The 18736-nt window shown below is 43.2% G+C and overlaps 1 protein-coding gene across 1 annotated transcript in view; it reads right to left on the reverse strand.

The window, feature by feature from the left end:
• Mtmr10 (myotubularin related protein 10) overlaps nt 1-10747 on the reverse strand; it is a 51873-nt gene extending 41126 nt beyond the window's left edge. The window contains exons 1-2 of the mRNA XM_057756223.1: nt 10588-10747; nt 10024-10084 (exon numbers count right to left, since the gene is read on the reverse strand). Coding sequence (XP_057612206.1) covers nt 10024-10084; nt 10588-10647 — 121 coding nt within the window. The 5' untranslated portion in view covers nt 10648-10747. The remainder of the gene's footprint in view (nt 1-10023; nt 10085-10587) is intronic.
• Nucleotides 10748-18736: the final 7989 nt, after the last annotated feature.

The raw sequence follows: 18736 nt of genomic DNA on the forward strand, positions 1-18736 counted from the left end.
GCACTAACAATGATGTCTTTGATCATTCTGTAAGGGATGAGAACCAGCATCCAGTTCTATCTGCTTTAAAATATACTCTATAAAACCTTTGTGCTCAAACTGTAACAGAGTAAATAGTAAAACTTTAAAATAAAGTTTGAGTTAAGCTGGGTGGTGGTGGCGCACGCCTTTAATCCCAGCACTCAGGAGGGCAGAGGCAGGCGGATCTCTGTGAGTTCGAGGCCAGCCTGGTCTACAAGAGCTAGTTCCAGGACAGGAACCAAAAGCTACGGAGAAACCCTGTCTCGAAAAATCCAAAAATAAATAAATAAATAAATAAATAAATAAATAAATAAAAATAAAGTTTGAGTTAAAAGGGAAGATTGGAAAAACAAATATTAGAAAACCCAAACAAGAGCATTCATATGCTTTGAAAGGAGCAATTTCTTGAAAAGGAATTGAAAACTTGATCATTTTAAGACCTACAACACAATTAAACAAGGCACATTTGTGTCAATAGCAGAAAGCCAGGATTCTTATGTTCATATTACCAGAAAACTAGTTTCACAGTGATGACTAGAACCTGCTTGCTAACAATCCCCAAACTCTCAATTCATGAAGAATGGAACTTCAGTTTCAACACAATCCTCTCTAGCAAAAATGTTAATAATAAATTTGAGTGACAATGAATAAATTTTACTCAAAGCTCTTAAAAATTTGTGAGGCTAATTTTAAGAACAACCCCTAATATTTATCTGAAGATTTAATTCATATACTCATGTAAAATTCCTGGCTCAAATCACTTGAGAAATTTTCCATCCTGAATACAAGCCTCCTTCACATGGCTTAAGGCCTTGAATGCCAAGTCCTGCTCAGCTGTCTTCCTCACCCTCCCGCTCTACCCACAATGGCCCTCTATGAATCCCTTTTATATACCACACTGCTTCCATTTATGGGTCTTTGAACATGCCCCTCTGTCTTGGAAGATTCTTTCTTTCTTTTAGACAGCGGCTGCGCTGAAGAATGCCTTAAAATAATCTCTCTGCCTAGATTAAATCTCCCTTATCGCTGCACCATAGACTTGCAATACCAGTGCGCGGCAGAGCTACAATTTGATCACATGTTCACTTTTTAAGTTTTAATGCTTGCCTCACAGCCAGGAGTATACATCCAAAGGTGGCAGAAAACAGACTTTTTGTTCAGTGCTGAAACCTTAGTGCACAGAACAGTACCTAGTACTAGTTAGGTGGATGCTAAGAAAGTGTCGAATAAAGGAAAAAATCAACTCAGTGCCCCTGGGTTACTGAAATAAAACCAGTGATCCGAATGGATAAGTAAAGCAAATGACTTATAGGCAGCTCACAAAATCAGATGAGGTGCTGTAACTCAGCACTTAGGAGGCAGAGGCAGAAGAACACAGAGTACGAGACCAGGCCGAGTACACAGTGAGACTGCCCCTAAAAAGCAACGTAGTTCACCAAGCTCACCAACTCTAAAGCCCAACATTCTCTAGCTCAGTTTTTAAAGTGAGTAGGTGATATTCCCAACAGAAACCAGCAGCAATAGAACTCAAGCTGCTCTGAGTAGTGCTGAAACTAGCCATTCAATCTGGTCAAGCAGCCAATTGGGTTGAAAGACGAGGACTGAGCACACAAATGTAATCACAGACCTGCCACAGCTGCCCTCAACACCCAGAGTATAATCTAGGACTGGTAGCTTCTCGGTGCTGTTTCCTACTGATTCCTTAGATAGTATATATGAGAGGAGCGCAGGTGTTTTCTCTACTACAGAGATAAGGGACTTGCCACCAAAAACGTTAAATCACTTTCACACTCTTAAGACTTTAAAATAGAAATAAATGTGAAACTTATTAAGTGTCCCTCAGCACCCACGGGGGATTTGTTCCCAGACCCTGTGGATGCTAAAGTTCCTTACACACATGGTGGGCATTGCACACAACTCATGCAGTCTTTAAAGCACCTTCGATACGATGCAAGTGCCGTGTTGCTGCACAGTATTGCTCAAGGAACAAGGACAAGAACAAAACTGCATATTCAGTACCGTGATTTTAAGACTTGCGATCAAGAGTTGGGTGAATCCACGGATGTGGAGCCCAGCCACAAAAGCCTTCTGTCTTTGTTTCTACATACTCTCATAAATGGAAATATGCTACAGTGACATGGAACAAGTACCAACACTGAAATAAAGGTTCACAGTGCTGTTCCTAACTGCATTCTCGTGAGAAACAAAAGAAATTATCTAGCTCCTTCCACAAGAGCTTATCACAATCTAGGCTACTGAATAGCCAACCTCTGTCCCCTTTGTTCTCAATTATAAGACTAAAATAACTGAACTAATTATTTCCACTACACACAGAAAATACCTTCCTGTACTGTAACCCAAACTTTCTGCTTAACCTTATATTGCACTCCCCAACCAATTTTTCTGAACTAGGACTCTCAAAACAATGCTACAGTAAGACAAGATTTATGATTTATTTATGATTCATTCGTACTTGTATGTATGTCACATTCAAATAAAAACCACCTAAAAACAAGCAAGTCAAGTCATACTGTAGGATTTCCCGGGAAGGGGCAGAGGCAGTCATGGTAAGAAAAGAATAAAGGGCTGCAGGACTAGGACACTGTGGCCGTGCTGGTACCATCTGCCAATTTTATCTCTATCTCCATCTCTATCTATCTTTCTACCTATCTACCTACCTATCTAGCTGTCTATCTCTTACCTACCTACCTACTTACCTACCTGTCTCTCCACATCCCCACGACAGCCCTTTCTAGCAATTAAACTCTTACCAATGCAGCCAGGAGTAAAACATTCAGCCTTCAAATTTAGTGAGGCTGAGACAAAGGAAGGGGGTATGTGATGATGGCTTCATGGGCTGGTAAAACACAGAACCTGGGCTACACCAAGATCTTTCTTTTTTTGTAAATATAATTTTATTGAAACGTTATTCTTGTGCTGCTTTTGGCTACTTCACAGGACAAAGGCAAAACTGAGTACTTATAACACAGACCTAGCCCACAATACCTACAACGTTTACTGTATGGCACTTTGCAGAAAAAGTCTGCTGGCCCCAGCATTATAGGTGACTACTTAAAAATGACAACTCTGAATTATCTTAAACAAAGCTTAAATATGTTTAGGTGTTCTTGTCTGAAGGCAGGTGCATGTGCAATACTACAGCAATCTAGGGAACCCAGGGGGTCTACTCCGTGCCAGGATGAATACAGAAAACCTCCCTCAGAAAGAGTCCATGCAAGTCAAGACTCCTCTCACCAGTGAGCTGCAGCTTGTCAGCAGAAAGTGCTGTCTGCTCACCCAACAGTGGTCCTCTCCTAACATTTCAAAGGAGCGACAGGTGTTCTAAGTTGTCATAAAAACAGCCTCGCTTAAAACAGGGAAGAAAGAGTACACAAAGCAACACACTTACAAAGAGTAGCAAGAGATACAAGAAATATATTTTCTTCTTTACTTTTAAATTAGTGGCCCTTTGGTGTATAATGTTTTTATTTATCTCTGAGGTATTTTTTAATATAAAGCAAAAAATCAAAATTTAATATAAAGCAAAAAACCCAAAATCTTGAAGGAGAAACTCATATAAAAGGTTGTAAAACTTCAGAGACCATGGGCTTTCCAGGAGAGCGCCCTCTACTGGTTCTGGAATGAGAGGTGGTGTGCTAGGGATGGCTCACAATGGCTCCAACTCCCGACTTAGCATGTTCAGCCACAGAGGAACTGTACACATCACCAGCAGAGCTTTGAGAAGTAACAGAGAGTGCTCTTAAGGAGCAAGCAAGCAGGAAACTGGTTTCCCTGTGGGAAGAGCAAAACCATCCAAGCAAACTTTGTCAATTAGAAACTAGCTGAGAGTTTCTACCAGGCCTGGGAGGGGACCGAGAAATCACTGAAGTTTCCTCAAAACACTTCTACCTGGAAAGAAAAATGAGAAAAGAAATGCAGAGAATGATATCCAAATGGTATAGGGAAGGAAAATTATAATCTCCAAGGACAACAAAAAAAGATCATACAAGTTACTGTTAATGCGTCATACAGTTGGAAAGTCAATATATGTTTGGTAAATAGAAATACATTTTCCCATAAATATCAGTTTAGAAAATAGTCCAGGGCAAAATCTTCTGTAACTCAACACATGGCTTGAAATGGGAACCAGTCTCCAGTTTACCTGATCCAGGAAGGATTCCCTGGGCATGGGACCTGTGGCACTCAAGAATAGTATGGGGTAAGCTGTCACCCAACTTTAAAACAGTTGTAACTGCAAGTCTGAGGTATGCATCAGATAAGCATATGTGTGCTGCTAATGGTGGTGACTGTGCAGCTCATACACACACCCCCAAAGCCTTCATTCAAGCACCACATCCACTACATGCAGGCACATGGGGGCAGGACCATCCTACGGTGTAGGCCCGGGGAAAGGACCAGAGTGAAATGATGAACAGAAGAGATTGTGACAGTACAGAATGTGTGGTGACAGTGACAAAGACCCAGACAATGAGTAAAGTATCTGGGAGGCAGTGAAGAGCCAGACTGATCGCAGCAAACCTAAGTACCCGGAATCAGGCAACTTAGTAAGCCAGAGTGTTAACAAATCTACAGAAAGACTTAGGAGTTTATCCTGCTCAAGTGGGAGTTTATTTAAGAAGTTCAGAAAGCCTTTAAGCACCAGTGGAAAGACTGATGTGAGCAGTGAGCAGTGTGCTGGCCTGAGGTAGTGCAGGAGGGCGTAAGAAATGCACTGCTGCAATACTGTGAAGGCTCCAGGTGAAGCTCAAGTCTAAGGCTAAAGTACTGCAGTTGAACATCACAGATTCAAGGGCACCTTACCAGGCTTTAAAATACAAAACTCAGTCTAGTTCACCTAGGAAGCCATCTTCAAATGGGTATTACATGAGCCCTTTAAAAGACATCTTTGTGTTCTGTTTTGGCAGCCAGTGATTTCTAAGCTAACTGAGGAAATGAGATGTAGGATGAGGCAGAAGACAAGAACAATATATAAACGGCACGAACAATGAAGACGTAACAAATAAATTAAGACAGCTACACACCAATGCTGCTGTCGTTTTTCCAGATTGCCTGTGGATGTACATTTCCCCTATCTGACCCCAAGAGATCTGATGATTAGGGCATCCCTTATCAGCCCACTAGTTGATCCCTAGAACTGAAGTGCTGTTGGTTTTGGACTTGGGGAGGGGGAAGAATGAACTTAGCTGACACAGGGCTTTCAGAACAGTGGCAGGGCTTTGCTGACACTCTAAATTCAGATGACAAACATTTCCTGAGAAGGCTTTTGCTGACACTCCTTGATGAGCAGAGCTCCAAGTCTGACTTAGGTGACTATCCTGAGTCCTTCCAACCTTTGCTCTCCTCTGCTACAGCATTCCCCCACTAAACTGAAACTGTGTAAGGGAGGGATCCCACCTTCCACCCCCCCCACACCCTTCCCAAAACAAAAAAACAAAAAACCTCTGCCAAGTAACACCGGGCATTCCATACCTGCTAAACAAAGCAATCCATTATAGTTAGTCATAGCATTTCAACCTCTCCCTCCCACCTCCAGGAGCCTTAAAAAGATCCTGCCTCAGGGAGAGACATGGGCAAAGGTCATCAAGCCCTCCTCCTCATAGCAAATCTCATATCCCAATCACAAGTTGCTGGCATTCTACCAGCCACTCCTCGGCAAAGCCAGCAACAGGAAATCACTACCTCTTAAGACATTCCAGTTTCTGGCAGCTGAAATTGAAAGTTCTTCCTCAAGCTGGGTCAAATCTGTCACTGTTGAAAAAAAAAAAGCACAGCCAAAGACATGGCTCTTTCCATCTCACTAGAGGATTTTCTCTTGACTGACATTCAGTCTGCCCACCACAGTTTCAAAGCATAAATCTGAATATGAAAGTCACCAGCGTAGCTAGGTGGGTCACGCTGCTTTGTGGTTAACAGCACAGTATGGGAGCCAGGCTTGGCAGTCACCTCCACCTCTGCAGGCCCTGCAACACTGTGCAGCTTCCATAATTCCTGCTAGTTCTCTTACCTGCCAAATGGAGACAAATTAGTACCTTCCCTGACAAGGCTGTGGTGAAGACTGACCTATAAGGTACATCAGCCAAGGATGTGAGCTCAGGTGTCAAGGCATGCCAGGAACCAGGTTAGCAACAAGGAAGTTCTGTGGCTTTGTGTGCCAGCTGGACATCAAGGACAATAAAACCCAGAGCCTAAACATGGTCACTCTATCCCTTCAGTGCTCTCCATTCTTTGACCCGGGTTTTCTGGAATCAAAGGACAATGGGCACCACCAAATGCTTTCCTTAGAATGGACCTATACATACCTAGAGGCAGGCTGTGCTGTGATGACCACACTCTGGCTGGGTAGAGTTGTGCTACAATTTGTCAAAAGGAGGACACCTCGACAGACAAGTAACTGATAATCTCTCACCAAACTGTACTAACAATAATCTCATCCTGTGGTTTTCAGTTCACATTCTAAACCATAGCTACACATTAAAAAAAAAAAAATAGGGAACTAAAGCAGAGTTCCTAACTTTGTATTTTGCCAATTTAAAATGTTTTACTCAGCAAAAGAATATATTCTAAATCAAAGAAGTTAGATGGTAAAGTCAGCACAACAATGTTTACATCAATTAATTTCAACCCTAGAAAGAAAGTGTCCATCTTCCTGACTGTCCCTTCGACCATGGCCTAGCAAAAAACACTTCAGGCTGAGCACAGTGGCCCAGAGTGCCACCCCTGGGGAGGCTGAGTCCAGGGAATCATTGAACCCAAGGGTTTGAAACCAGCCTGGACAATACTGTTTCAACAGATCAGTTAAATAAATGCATATATGTACGTATAGACATACATACATACATTGCCCCCAAACATTACCCTGGTCCTTCCTGGAATTTGGGAACCACTTATCAGATCACAATCTTGTCCAGGCAGCAAGGAATCCCCTCAGGGCCCTGCTGTGATCTAGATCACTGTATTTCAGGAACCTTTCCCTTCTACACAAAGCCTAGTACCCAGGAGGTCCTCATGGGCTCACATTCATAAACACATACACAGTTACACACTTTAATGTAATACCCTAGTTTCTAAAAGCATAAAATGACCGCATCTATACAATAATATGCTAAGGAAACAGGATTCATATAATGAGCTAATGACAAAGAGAATGGTAACTAAGATAACACAGTACTTCACTCCAATTATAGGCTCGGGTGCAATTCTCTTAAGATGACTAGCATGAAACAGCAGCATTTCTCTTGCTCCTAAAAACAGAACCTGGTCTGTCTGTCTACACACACGCATGCCTAAGGTAGCAAACAGTCTAAACAGGGCGGGGTCCTTTTGTTTGGTCATTCACTCAGCGATAGCTCAGTGTCACATTTCAGGCACCATGTACATATCAGGATCACAAAGCTAACTTTGATACAATCCCCATCTCAAAGGGCTTCATGAACCAGCAAAGTTGACAATTACTAACATAAACCAGAATCTGAATTAAATTACTAGTCATTTTCTTCAATTTTCTGTACTTAATAAATGATGGGAATCATTTTAAACTTAGCATTAAGGCCTAATAGAGCACATAATAAAGGCACACAAATAAACAATTGATTTTGTATTCTAATTTTCATCTGCTTATTGAATTAAAAGTTCAAACTTAGGGCAACTGAAGTAGGATATCCTTGGACCTAAGGCAGTAAGCCAAAACATAGTGTGCAATACTGTATCACTCAACAATCACTTCTTATTCTGTGTAAAGAAAGCCACAGGTGACTTGGACAAATTTTCTCTCGCTCCCTGACTACAGTGAGGCCAGAACTGTATGAGCCAAGCCCTCAGTAAGAGTGCTGCCCTAGCTGAGGTCTTTATGGTTGCCCGTTCGTTGTCGTTTTTGTAATGGTGAGGAACAAACCCAGTGCCCTGCACATATTTAGCATGTTAAACACACAATCTACCATGACCTACAGCCCGCACTACTCTAGCTTGTTAGAGAACAATACTTTGTACTTGCTTTCCAAAGTACACGTGTAGAATACCATGCTGTGGGCAGAAGACAGAAGTATGATTCGGTTCCTAGCAGTAATCACAGATTAGACATTAGAGTTGAGGCAGAAAGGGAGGACCCCGGTGGGATGCTCAGTCAGGGCACAACCTCAAAGAGCATGGAAATATGGGGACAAGAGGGTAAGAAGAGGAGAGGTTAGGCAAGGGGCGGGACTCTACAATTCAAGGTCAGCTCAGTGTTCTGTGAGGATAACTGAGGAGCAAAGAAAAACTGGACATCACCATTAGCATGCATCCAAGTGTGGAGTTTAAATGGGACATAAGCTTTCATGCGAGAAAAACTAATGGAGGTCAGGCAGCTTCTTAGCAGGCAATTAAAAGAAGCCAGTGTTATTTCTGGGGAAAGTATACCTGCTCACAGTCAGAAACTGAGGTTAAAATCTTCCCCAGAAAATGATTATCTTTTTTTAGTAATTTTAAAGACTAATGCTTCACTAAAAAAATTCTTCAACCATAGTTAAACTCACTGACACTTTTCCTAAGCATATCGTACATTTAAAAGTTAATTTTAAAAGACACAACATGAGCATGTATAGCTAAGCCTACCTTGTTTTTAGTATCAAAGAACTGACTTGCTGAGAAGAGAATCGGTTGTTTAAGAACCAGGCCAGTTCAAAGTAGAAATCAAAGTTCAGGAGCTCACAGGCACTCAGTCAGCATGCATATTGTCTCCCTTGCTGCTGTTCTGAAAATGCCGACCGTGGCAAACATCAGTGGAGAACAGAGAGCACAGGGAGCAAGGGTTGCTCAGTATGTATGCTGCTCACGCTCAGGGGTTGCAGAGAAGGCTCGTTAGTAAACAGAGTGAAAGACACTAACAAAATCCAGAAAAATGTAACTCTAGTAATGAAGTCTAGAGTTGGCATCTACTATACAGAACCCAAGGTTGACACGTTAGTTATTTGTCCCTACTTACTAACTTTCCACATTTGTTAAGTTACTATCTACAAAGTTTCACTTATCTTATTTAAGTAATAATTCTGGGGTTTTTAACATAACAAACTGGTATTTGATTATAGTTTAAGTTTAAGATAGGCCTTCCTACCTGTCTGGTTATTTGCCCCAGTAATCTTATTAAACAACTGATTTTTCTTTAGTTATTGTGTGACTGTTTCATAATACAAAATAGTAATCAAAAGTTTTTTGGACAGTAAAACTGTTCCTATGAATCCCTACTTCTATTTCTTAGGTCCTTCGTCTAGGGTAAATTCATTCTCAATAAGTCTTTCTCAACCTGAGGATGACCTTAAGGGGCACACAAGGACCAACACCCACCCCCCCACACACACACACACACGGGAAGGGCAATGCCTGGGGACATTCTGCTGTGCTGAAGACATGACAGTTAGTTAGCAGGAGATGGGGTGCCACTAGCACCGAACAGATACAGGCTGAAGATGAAGGGACGGCTGTCAGCTCAGGAAAACTCCACACACAACAAAGAACTGTCCAGCCAGAAAGGTCAATAATGCCTCTACTGGGAAACAAAGCTCTAAACTGGAAAAAAAAAAAAAAAACAAAAACCAACACAGCTGACAACTTCAAAAAAAATTACAGTCAATGTCATTAGCTTAGAGACACAGGCGTGCTTTTCATACTATCATAACATATTAAATAATGACTTGATTATCAATCATGAGATGCTAACACATATGCAGAGCAAAAAGTACTTTCACTACACAAACAACTAGCTATGTCTTTAAAGGAACATTTCGGAAGGCAGAAAAGATAATGAGGTGGTTATGCTCTTGAAAGTCTTCTATGGTACTTTAAACTTTCTTAGACAAACACCAATTATGTCTAGCCAACTCTTTCTCTTCTTACTTGTAAAGTTTTTTTTTAACTGGAGAATATTTAAAATAATAGAAAAGGAAAGTTAACCACACAATATTGTTCGTACAATGTCAGTCCAAAACACATTAGAATTCTGAAATTTACCTGGCAAAAGAACTGGCTCCAGTTTTTTAATCTTCGGTTCGGAATTTATCTTATCGTCAGTCTGAAATACAAGAACAAAATAAAGCAAGATCCAAATACCATCCCCTCATGCGATACAAAGTCAAAATTTCTAAGTGATGACACATGCGACAGACTTTGACTTAAAACTCTTTCCCGTCCAAACTGAGATCGTGTTCAGATCTACTCATTATCGACTTGAGAACCTGACAGTAAACACCTTTACAGTAAGTAGCCCAAGCTGCTCTCAAGAGTTTACAATTGCTAGACAGGTAAGCTCTGCTAGGTGTCCATGGCGCTGCAAACATCTGGCAGTTACAGCAGGGTCGGTGGCCGACCCCGAAGAAAAGAAATGCAGCTCGGGACGGTCCCTAAGGTCTCGTCACACGGCAGGACAAGGGACCGGAGGACTTCGGCCAGAGAATGGCCGCCGCGGAGCTCTACAAGTTTCCACCGCGCCCGTGGCTCCCGGGAGGCGCGCTGTCCCGCGTCGCTCGCGTCCAGGTCCCGGGCGGCCCGCGCGCGGAGCCGCGAGCGCTTGCTTACCTGGGGCGGCGGCAGGAGGTAGGACCTGAAGCTGGGTCTGGGCGGCTTGAGGGAGAACATGGTGCCGCCGCTTGTGCGCCCCGGCCCTACGGCCGATCAGACGCCTCCGGGACCAACGTTCCCGGTGCGAGTGCCCAGGCCGGGTCTGCGGCCGCCCCGCCGGGCCGACTGACGGGCCGGGACCGACGCGGCCAAGGGCACGCCCGCGGTGGGCGGGGCCTGGAGGAGCCACGCCCATCCCCGGAAGCGGCGCGCGGAGCCGGGCCCGAAGCTCGCTAGCCGCACTGTGGCGGAGCGCGACGGTGGTACTGGGCGCCGCTGGCCCCCGAGAGGCCATCTTGAGAGCGCGCTCCTACGGAGGCTCGCAAGGGTCACGGCGGCCTTCACCGGCCTACTGCGACTTGCACGCTTCTGGCGGTCACGCGAAGCCGCTGTGGTCTGTGGTGGGCAGTGTGCACTGTAGGTGCTGTCCCCGACCCCAGTTCTCAGGAGTCTCCCGTCTGCGATAGCTGCTGCCTGTTAGTCATCCCTCCTGAGCTACCAGCATCGGGTTTTGTTGTTGTTGTTTTGTTCTGTTGTTATTTTTTAAAGCGAGAGATGTGCACTCTTCTCACGGTTCCAGTTGTCTGCGCATTGAGGAGTACTCGTACTAAAGGACCCAGAGATTTAGGCATCATCACAGACCTGGTTGCCAGAGTAGATCTCAAAGAAACAAGGGAAGATTTTCTCTCCCTGCTTACGACCAGTTGACCTGACTACTGGTTTCCTTGCGGTGCAGATTTGGCCCGCGCTGGGTGGCCCGATGTAATGATACTGGCTGGCGACGCAGAATCCCAAGTTCAGCTTACTGATTTATTCTTATTAAACTTTACGTGAAAAAAAGATACTAAGCAAGATGTCCCAGCCCCCTCCTTTCCCCATCCTCATAAAGAAGCTGTTGAACTGGTAAGCCATCAGCAGTCCAGGGAGAGAAGACGCCAGCGCATTGGGGACTACCCTAGGTTGTGGAAATGAGAATCTACTCCAAAGTTGCAAAGAGCAACCCCGCTTCATTCAGCGTGGTGCAGGTCATTTCTAGACTTAACCATGCTTCTGAACCTCCTTTAATGGGAGGGAGCCAGTGATATTTCATGCTCTTATACTTGGAAAAATAAAAGCATTTTATCATGAATGTCACAGAGAAACCGATGTGGCCCCAGAAATCACCATGGTGACAAGTGTGCCAATGTTGCTAGCTTTGTGTGTGTGTGTTCCGAGAAGCAGAAATGCAAAGAGTTGCTCTCCAGTTCATCTTTCTGTTTAGTAACATGCAATTGTACTTTGACAAGTAAATTGCGATAATGTGCTCCTATGAAAAATCACTGGTGCACATTATTTTTTATGACTATTTTTATTTCTACACATTAAATGGACTTACCCCTAATAGTCTTCAAACACTTGTGCCCCTTTTGGGGGGTTTTATTGTTCATGTTTCTTAGTATCTACAACTTTAATATGCATGTCAGCAAAAATTTAAAAAAATGGGAAAACTCCAGATTTGTTATTGGCTTAACAATAATTTTTCTGGATAAGTTTTTCAAGTAACATATTCTGAATATCTAGTTGCATTAACCCACATAGGCACTTGGGCTACTATAACAAAAATACTAAATGATCTGCCCTGTGCCCCTGACTCCTCTCTTGCTGTATTAGGTTGTTCCAGACAACCTGGTCTAGAGAACAAAAATGTATTATTATTTATCACAACTGTGGACTCAGAGAAGCTCAGGATCAAGCCTCTGTCAAATGAATCCCCCCCCTTTTCTTTCTCTTGCTGTCCTAGTGATTGGACAGAACCGAGGGCTTCCCATGGATTTAGCAAGTGTCATCTACCACTGAACTATAGCCCCAACCTCTCTATTTTGAGAAAGGATTTTACTGAGTTGCTGGATTTGAACTTGGGATCTTCCTGCCTCAGCTTCCAATAGGTGAGATTACAGGCCCATGCAATCAGGCCAATAGGTAGCTTTAGCCAATAGCTCCCTTCTTGCTGTGTTCTCAGATGGCGGGTCTTTCCTCTTAGAACACTGAGCCTGTCTGATTAACCCTGACTTTTTGTCTTACTGGCCCTGTCTCTAGGTACAGTCTCGGCGGCATCAGGGTTTCAGAGTGTGTTGGGGGGTGGGGGTGTCTGTTGATGGGTTTTGCAACCTCCTCTCAGATTCCAACCATGACTACTGGATGCTTGGTTGGGGCTATAGACCCCCAGACCCTGAATTTCTTCCGGCTGCTCTGAGCAAAACAACTTGTTTTTCCTGTGTTTGTAGCTACTCTGAGCATGAGACCCTGAGGAGTTTCTGATGGCAGGGGAGTGGTTTCTGGTGGGTTTGGCTGGGGTGTAGCTATCAGTTAAGGATCTCTGTATAAACTGTCCTGAAAAACAATGAAGGGGGCGGGCATTCTTGTTTCAAGAATGACCTGTCTCTCTGTGTGTTTGTGTGTTTCAATCTCCAGCCCCTTTCCCGGCTGGTGAACCGTCCTGTCCCGCAGTGCAGGCGGTATGCTACAGGCCTAGTACAGTAGTATACGCAATCCGGGCGCTGTGGAACCATAGCACACGTAGCAACGCAGACGCTGTAGATCACCCCCTTTTTTGGGCTTTTGTGCCACTGTTTCAGCTGTCTAATTACATATCTGTCTCCACTGTTGGGTTTTCTACCATAGGGAACAATGGCATTCCCTAGAGACCACTTTCTTTTCTTTGACAGAAAAAAAGGAAGAAGAAATAAAAGAATGAGTTCATTTTTGTTGAATATCTATTGAGTGCTAGATATTTTGTTTCATTTAGTTACTCATTCAATCAATTACCAGATTTTTATTGAGTGCCAGCTTAGTATTGGGCTTGAATCAGGACTTTTAAGAGGCCAATGTTCTTTACAGTCATGACATTTTCATTATGAGTAAAAAGAAAAAATTTGATATATAACATATAATGTGGTTTAAAGGTACTGTAAAGGAAATTAAGAATGGGGACTAAGATTTAGGTCAAATCAGGGAAGGCAATACTGCACAGATGACATTTGAGCAAAGGCTGAAGGGAGGTGAAAATCAGAAGGAAGAATTTCCAGGCAGAGTTCAGCAACATAAATACCCAGAGGTAAGAGCCTTAGATTAAGTATTTGAGGCCTGGAGGCCTGAAGCAGCCTAATCTAGCGGAAGAGTAGGTAAGAGGGAAACAGACCAGGTCAGAGTCCTTGAGAGTTGGAAACTGAGCATTGCTGAGAAGTGAGTGAGCTGACTTCTATTTTGAAATAGCCGTGCTGTAGTGGCACAGCGCAGGAGACAAGTTGTGATAACAATGTAGATAAAAGTAGGAGACATTGGTAACTATGGACTTAGCTAGAGGGGGCTACAACATGTATGCTTTTAAAGTGTATTAAAGGAGAATTTAGGAAAATTTAGAATTTAGTTGACAAGCCACAACAGCTTTTAGTTCTCATATAAAACAGACAAAACAACAACATATTCGAGCAGAACAAACAAACAGAAAATCCCCCCAAACCACCCAAAGGAAGCATCAACAGCATATCTAAGGGACATTACATCCTCGAGTTTTCCAAAAGAGAGCAAAAGACACTAACAAACAAATGCTCAGGACCCTGAAGTGTTTGCAATGTCAGCATCAGGGATCAGTGAGACTTCCGGAGAACTCCAGAAGAGCCCAAGGCGTTTGCTGGAAGATCCAGCCAGTCTGGTCAAGGACAGCAGCTGAAACAGAAGGGATATTTCTTCCAAAGCAGGAGAGGCTCCTAATTAGGTGTGTGTTGACTAAGGAACTGGATTGATGGAATTTGAAAAACAGCAGAAGGAGACTTCCCTTCCAGGAAAAGGATCCACACTGAGGACAAAGTGCTGAGGATGAAGCACAATTGAGTAAACAAGAAGCAAAGGCAAGAGAAAGGCACCTAAGAGTATGCGCTAATTAGAAAAGCTGTCTTAAACCACCGCAAAAACTTAAGAAAACAAATTTCAAATAAAAATAATCTCAGGAAAGTATGTGAGTCAAGATTTGGGGGGGAAAAGTGCAATGAGCAGGCTGGGGAGATGGCTCGGTCATAAGTGCCAGCTGCATAGGGATAAGGATCTGAGTTTGCGCCTTAGCACCCATATAAAAAGCCAAATATAGTGGCAGGTGTCTATGATAAAACAAAGACAGGAGGATCCCTAGGACTTGGGAGCCAGCTGTCACAGTTGAATCCAAAAGTTTCAGGCTCAGTGAGAAACTCGGTCTCAAAAAATAAGACAGAAAACAATAGAAGACACCCTTCTTCAACATCTGACCTCCACATGCACCCGTATTCACACACAAATGCATAAACGCATTGTCACCACACATGCACGCGCGCACACACACACATGCGTGCACACACGCACACTATAAAGAAATGAAGAGTTGTGATGAAAGGGAGTAAGAAGGAAGCAACATTGCTGGGGAAGATTGTTTTCAGGTGTGTGACTTGTTTATCCTGCACTTGTTTAACTCAGTGAAGCTGTGTTCCTGTGCCTGTCCAAAAAACACTTGATGGTCCCAATAACGAGACGACTGGCCAGCAACAAGGCAGGAGCAAGGATAGGGAGGCCTGGCAGGCAGAGAGGATAAACAGAAGAAGAAACTAAGAAGAATAGGAGCCAGAGAACAAGGAGAGGAGGACATCAAGGGTCAGCCACTCAGCCAGTCATGGAGTAAGAGGGAAAGAAAGGTATACAGAAATAGAGAAAGATAAAAGCCCAGAGGCAAAAGGTAGTCAGGATAATTAGTTAAGCAAAGCTAGCAAGAAACAAGCCAAACTAAGTCTGGGCATTCATAACCAAGAATAAACCTCGGTGTGTGATTTATTTGGGAGCTGGGTAGCAGGCCCCACAAGAAAGTCAAAAGAGTAAAACATCACACAAACACAACATTCCTACAGATGACGGAATACATGCCCACTAAGCAGAACTACTGTGTCAAAGGGGGTACAAAGCGTAAGCCCCCATCTCTGGCCTCCATCTTTGGAGGCCCCGTCCCTGTGTCCGCCAAGTCTTGACCTCGCCCTCAGTCTATTTAAACTGCTTCCCTGGAAAGTTTCCTCATGGTCTCCACTGCATCAGAGGCTGCCCATTCACCAGTGACTCCCACCCAGGCTCTTACAATGCCAAGCTTCCAGGGATCTCCAAAGACCCCTCAATCTTGCAGATTTCATGCCATAAAACCAGAACCATGCGGGAGATTTTTGCACATTACCAAGTTCGGCTGCCAGAATGAGAGGCAGCCTTGATCACCGTGGGCCACAACTTCTAGGTGCTAACCCTAAGGAAATAATCCCAGAAGATTCTACCTTAATGATGATGCTGGTCTCTTCTTAGCATCTGATCTCAGTCCCAGCTGACCAGTACCAATTGTCCTAGAAAACAAAGGCTCTGCTTCAGTAGTGATGGTCTCTTGTTAAACACAGCCAATTATTTAGCCCCAGAAGGTCAGAAACCCAGACTGAAAATGATCATAGGAACAGTCCCAGTAAAGTCTCCGATGGACTCTTGAACGTCCCTCCGGAACATCTCATGCTAGGCCTTCATTGTCTGCATTGCTCTCAGCACGCTGACCTCCCACAAAGCATCCCACAAATGCTTTTCCAAACACTTCTACCATCCTCCCCAAACAGCCCGCAGAGGTCTGCCACAGTTACATCCCATTCTCTGGTGCCAGTGTCTGCCCTACTTCGCTTCCTATCGTTGTAATAAAGACACCACCAAAAGCAACTTTGGGAGGACAGGATTTATTTGTGGTTACAGTTTGTAGTCCATCACTGAGGAAGTCAAGGCAGGAATCTGGAATCAGGACCAGAAGTAGAGACCATGGACGAATGCTGTTCACTGGCTCACCCAGGAGGCTTTCTTATACAACCCAGGACCACCTGCCAGGCATGGTACCACCCACAATGGGCTGGGGTCCTCCTACATAAACCATTAATCAAGAAAATGCCCACAGACTTGCCCGAAAGACAAATCTGATGGAGGTATTTTCTCAGTTGAGTTTCCTCTCCAGATGACCCTGACTTATGTCAAGTTGACAAAGAACGACAAAACCCAACCAGCACAAGGACAAAGTGGCAGCAGTTTACTGTAGACAAAAGAGATCCAATGTACAGAGAGTATATTATCTTTGAGTTGGAGGAAGGTGTCAGGGTGCAGGGTAAGGAAACGGAACAAATACGAGCAATTGTCGTTCAAAAGAAGTCCTTCTTCCTGGTGAGGGCTAGAAGCAACCTCCGCGTGATCCAGTGAAGGAGAGAGTCAAAAGAAGAGGAAGTGTTCTATCATAGCAATAAGGACAGAAACTAAGACCACTGGAGAAGCGGGGAGACAGCCTCTTCAAGAAATGGCGCAAGGAAACAGAATATCTTCCTATGAAAAAGGGATGCTAGACGCCTGTCTCTCACCCTGTGCAAACTCCAATTCAAACGTCAAAGAACTTAAGATCTGAAACACTGGAAGTTCTAGAAGAAAACATAAAACATTTCAGGAAAGGACTGCCCTTTTTCCTTTTGCTTTTTTTTTTTTTTTTTTTTTTTGCGACAGGGTCTCACTGTGTACCCCTGGCTGGCCTGGAACTTCCTGTATCAATCAGGCTATTGTGAGAACCAAGAGCCAAAGCTACATTTTAAATTTTAATTACTATGCCCAAGAGATCCACGAAATAAAAAAATGCCGCAGATCTGCAAGCCCCTTGCCAAGGACAGATAGTTCCTGAAATGCTGGGGGCTGTTGTCCATGGGAGATTATATATAAGTCACGTGTTTTCACTCCCCTAAACAGGTTTGTTTGACCCAACTACACCAGACGAGAATGATCACATGTTGGCGGGAGTTTCACAGGCGGGAAAAAGATACACACTTGCCCCTGACAGGACCTGATGAAAAATACTTAAATACCTGCAAACCATGACAAAGGACCATTTTCTGTGAAGCCAGAGATGAACCTGAACAGAGTCCATCAACCTGGCCAATATTTGATTAAAGCTTGCTTCAAATTTGACTTTAAATTGTGGTAGTGGTTTTATTCTTCCCTGGTGGGATTAACACTTGCCTTGAACCCAAAGAGATCCATCTGTTTGTGCTCTCCAGTGCTGGGATTAGAGGGTGTATGTCACCACATTCTGATTTGACTTTATTTTTTAAAAAATTATATTTTATTTTCTATATAGCAATACACTTTGTGTATTAAATAACACTATTATAAAATGACTTGTTATATAGTTCTGAACAGAAGACAAAAGGGAAATTTTCAGTTTATAAAATCCCTCCACTCAAACAACTTTTTTAAATTTATTTTTTCCCATTAGGTCAGTATAGCAAATGTACTCAATGTCTCATTTCTATTGCACCTATGACACACACATGCTCCTTTCCTCCACATACATGAATAAACAAGTAAAGGGAATTTCAAAATTAAAAGACATTCTGCACAGCAAAAGAGACAATAGTAGCTTACAGAATGAGAGGACTTTTTTTGCCCACTGTACCGTCTGACCCAGAATCTGGAAAGAAATGCAAACATTCCAAGCTCTCACAGATCATCCAAACCTACTAATCAACTGAATAGACGCTTCTTTTTAAAAAATACATCTCTAAAATTTTTATTAAAATTTATGTGTAGAGGTGTTTTGCCTGCACATATGTCTTATACCATATGTTTGCCTGGTGCCCATAAAGGCAGAAGAAGAGGTTATTGGATCCTCTGGAACTGGATAGCTATCAGCTGTCATGTAGGTGGTGGGACCTGGACTCCGGCTCTCTGGAAGAGCAATCAGGTCTCTTAACTGCTGAATCATCTTTCTATAAATAGATTCTTTTTAAAAGAAAAAAATAGAAATAATTAGTAAATGCTTGAAAAATATTCCATATCCTTGGCTTCAGGGAAATGCTAATCAGAACTGCTTTGAGACCATTTCACCCCAATCAGAATGTCTATCACCAAGAAAACAAATGAAAATAAATGCTGGAAAGGGTTGCAGAGAGGAAACTTCTTAACTTCTGGTTGAGTGTAAACTGGTACAGTCTCTATGGGAATCAGTAGGAAGTTCCTCAAAACACAGAAAAACAGAACTATCTTATGATTCGGCGATGCCAAC

This window comes from Chionomys nivalis, chromosome 23 (genome assembly GCF_950005125.1).
Source record: "Chionomys nivalis chromosome 23, mChiNiv1.1, whole genome shotgun sequence".
NCBI classification, from domain to species: domain Eukaryota; kingdom Metazoa; phylum Chordata; class Mammalia; order Rodentia; family Cricetidae; genus Chionomys; species Chionomys nivalis.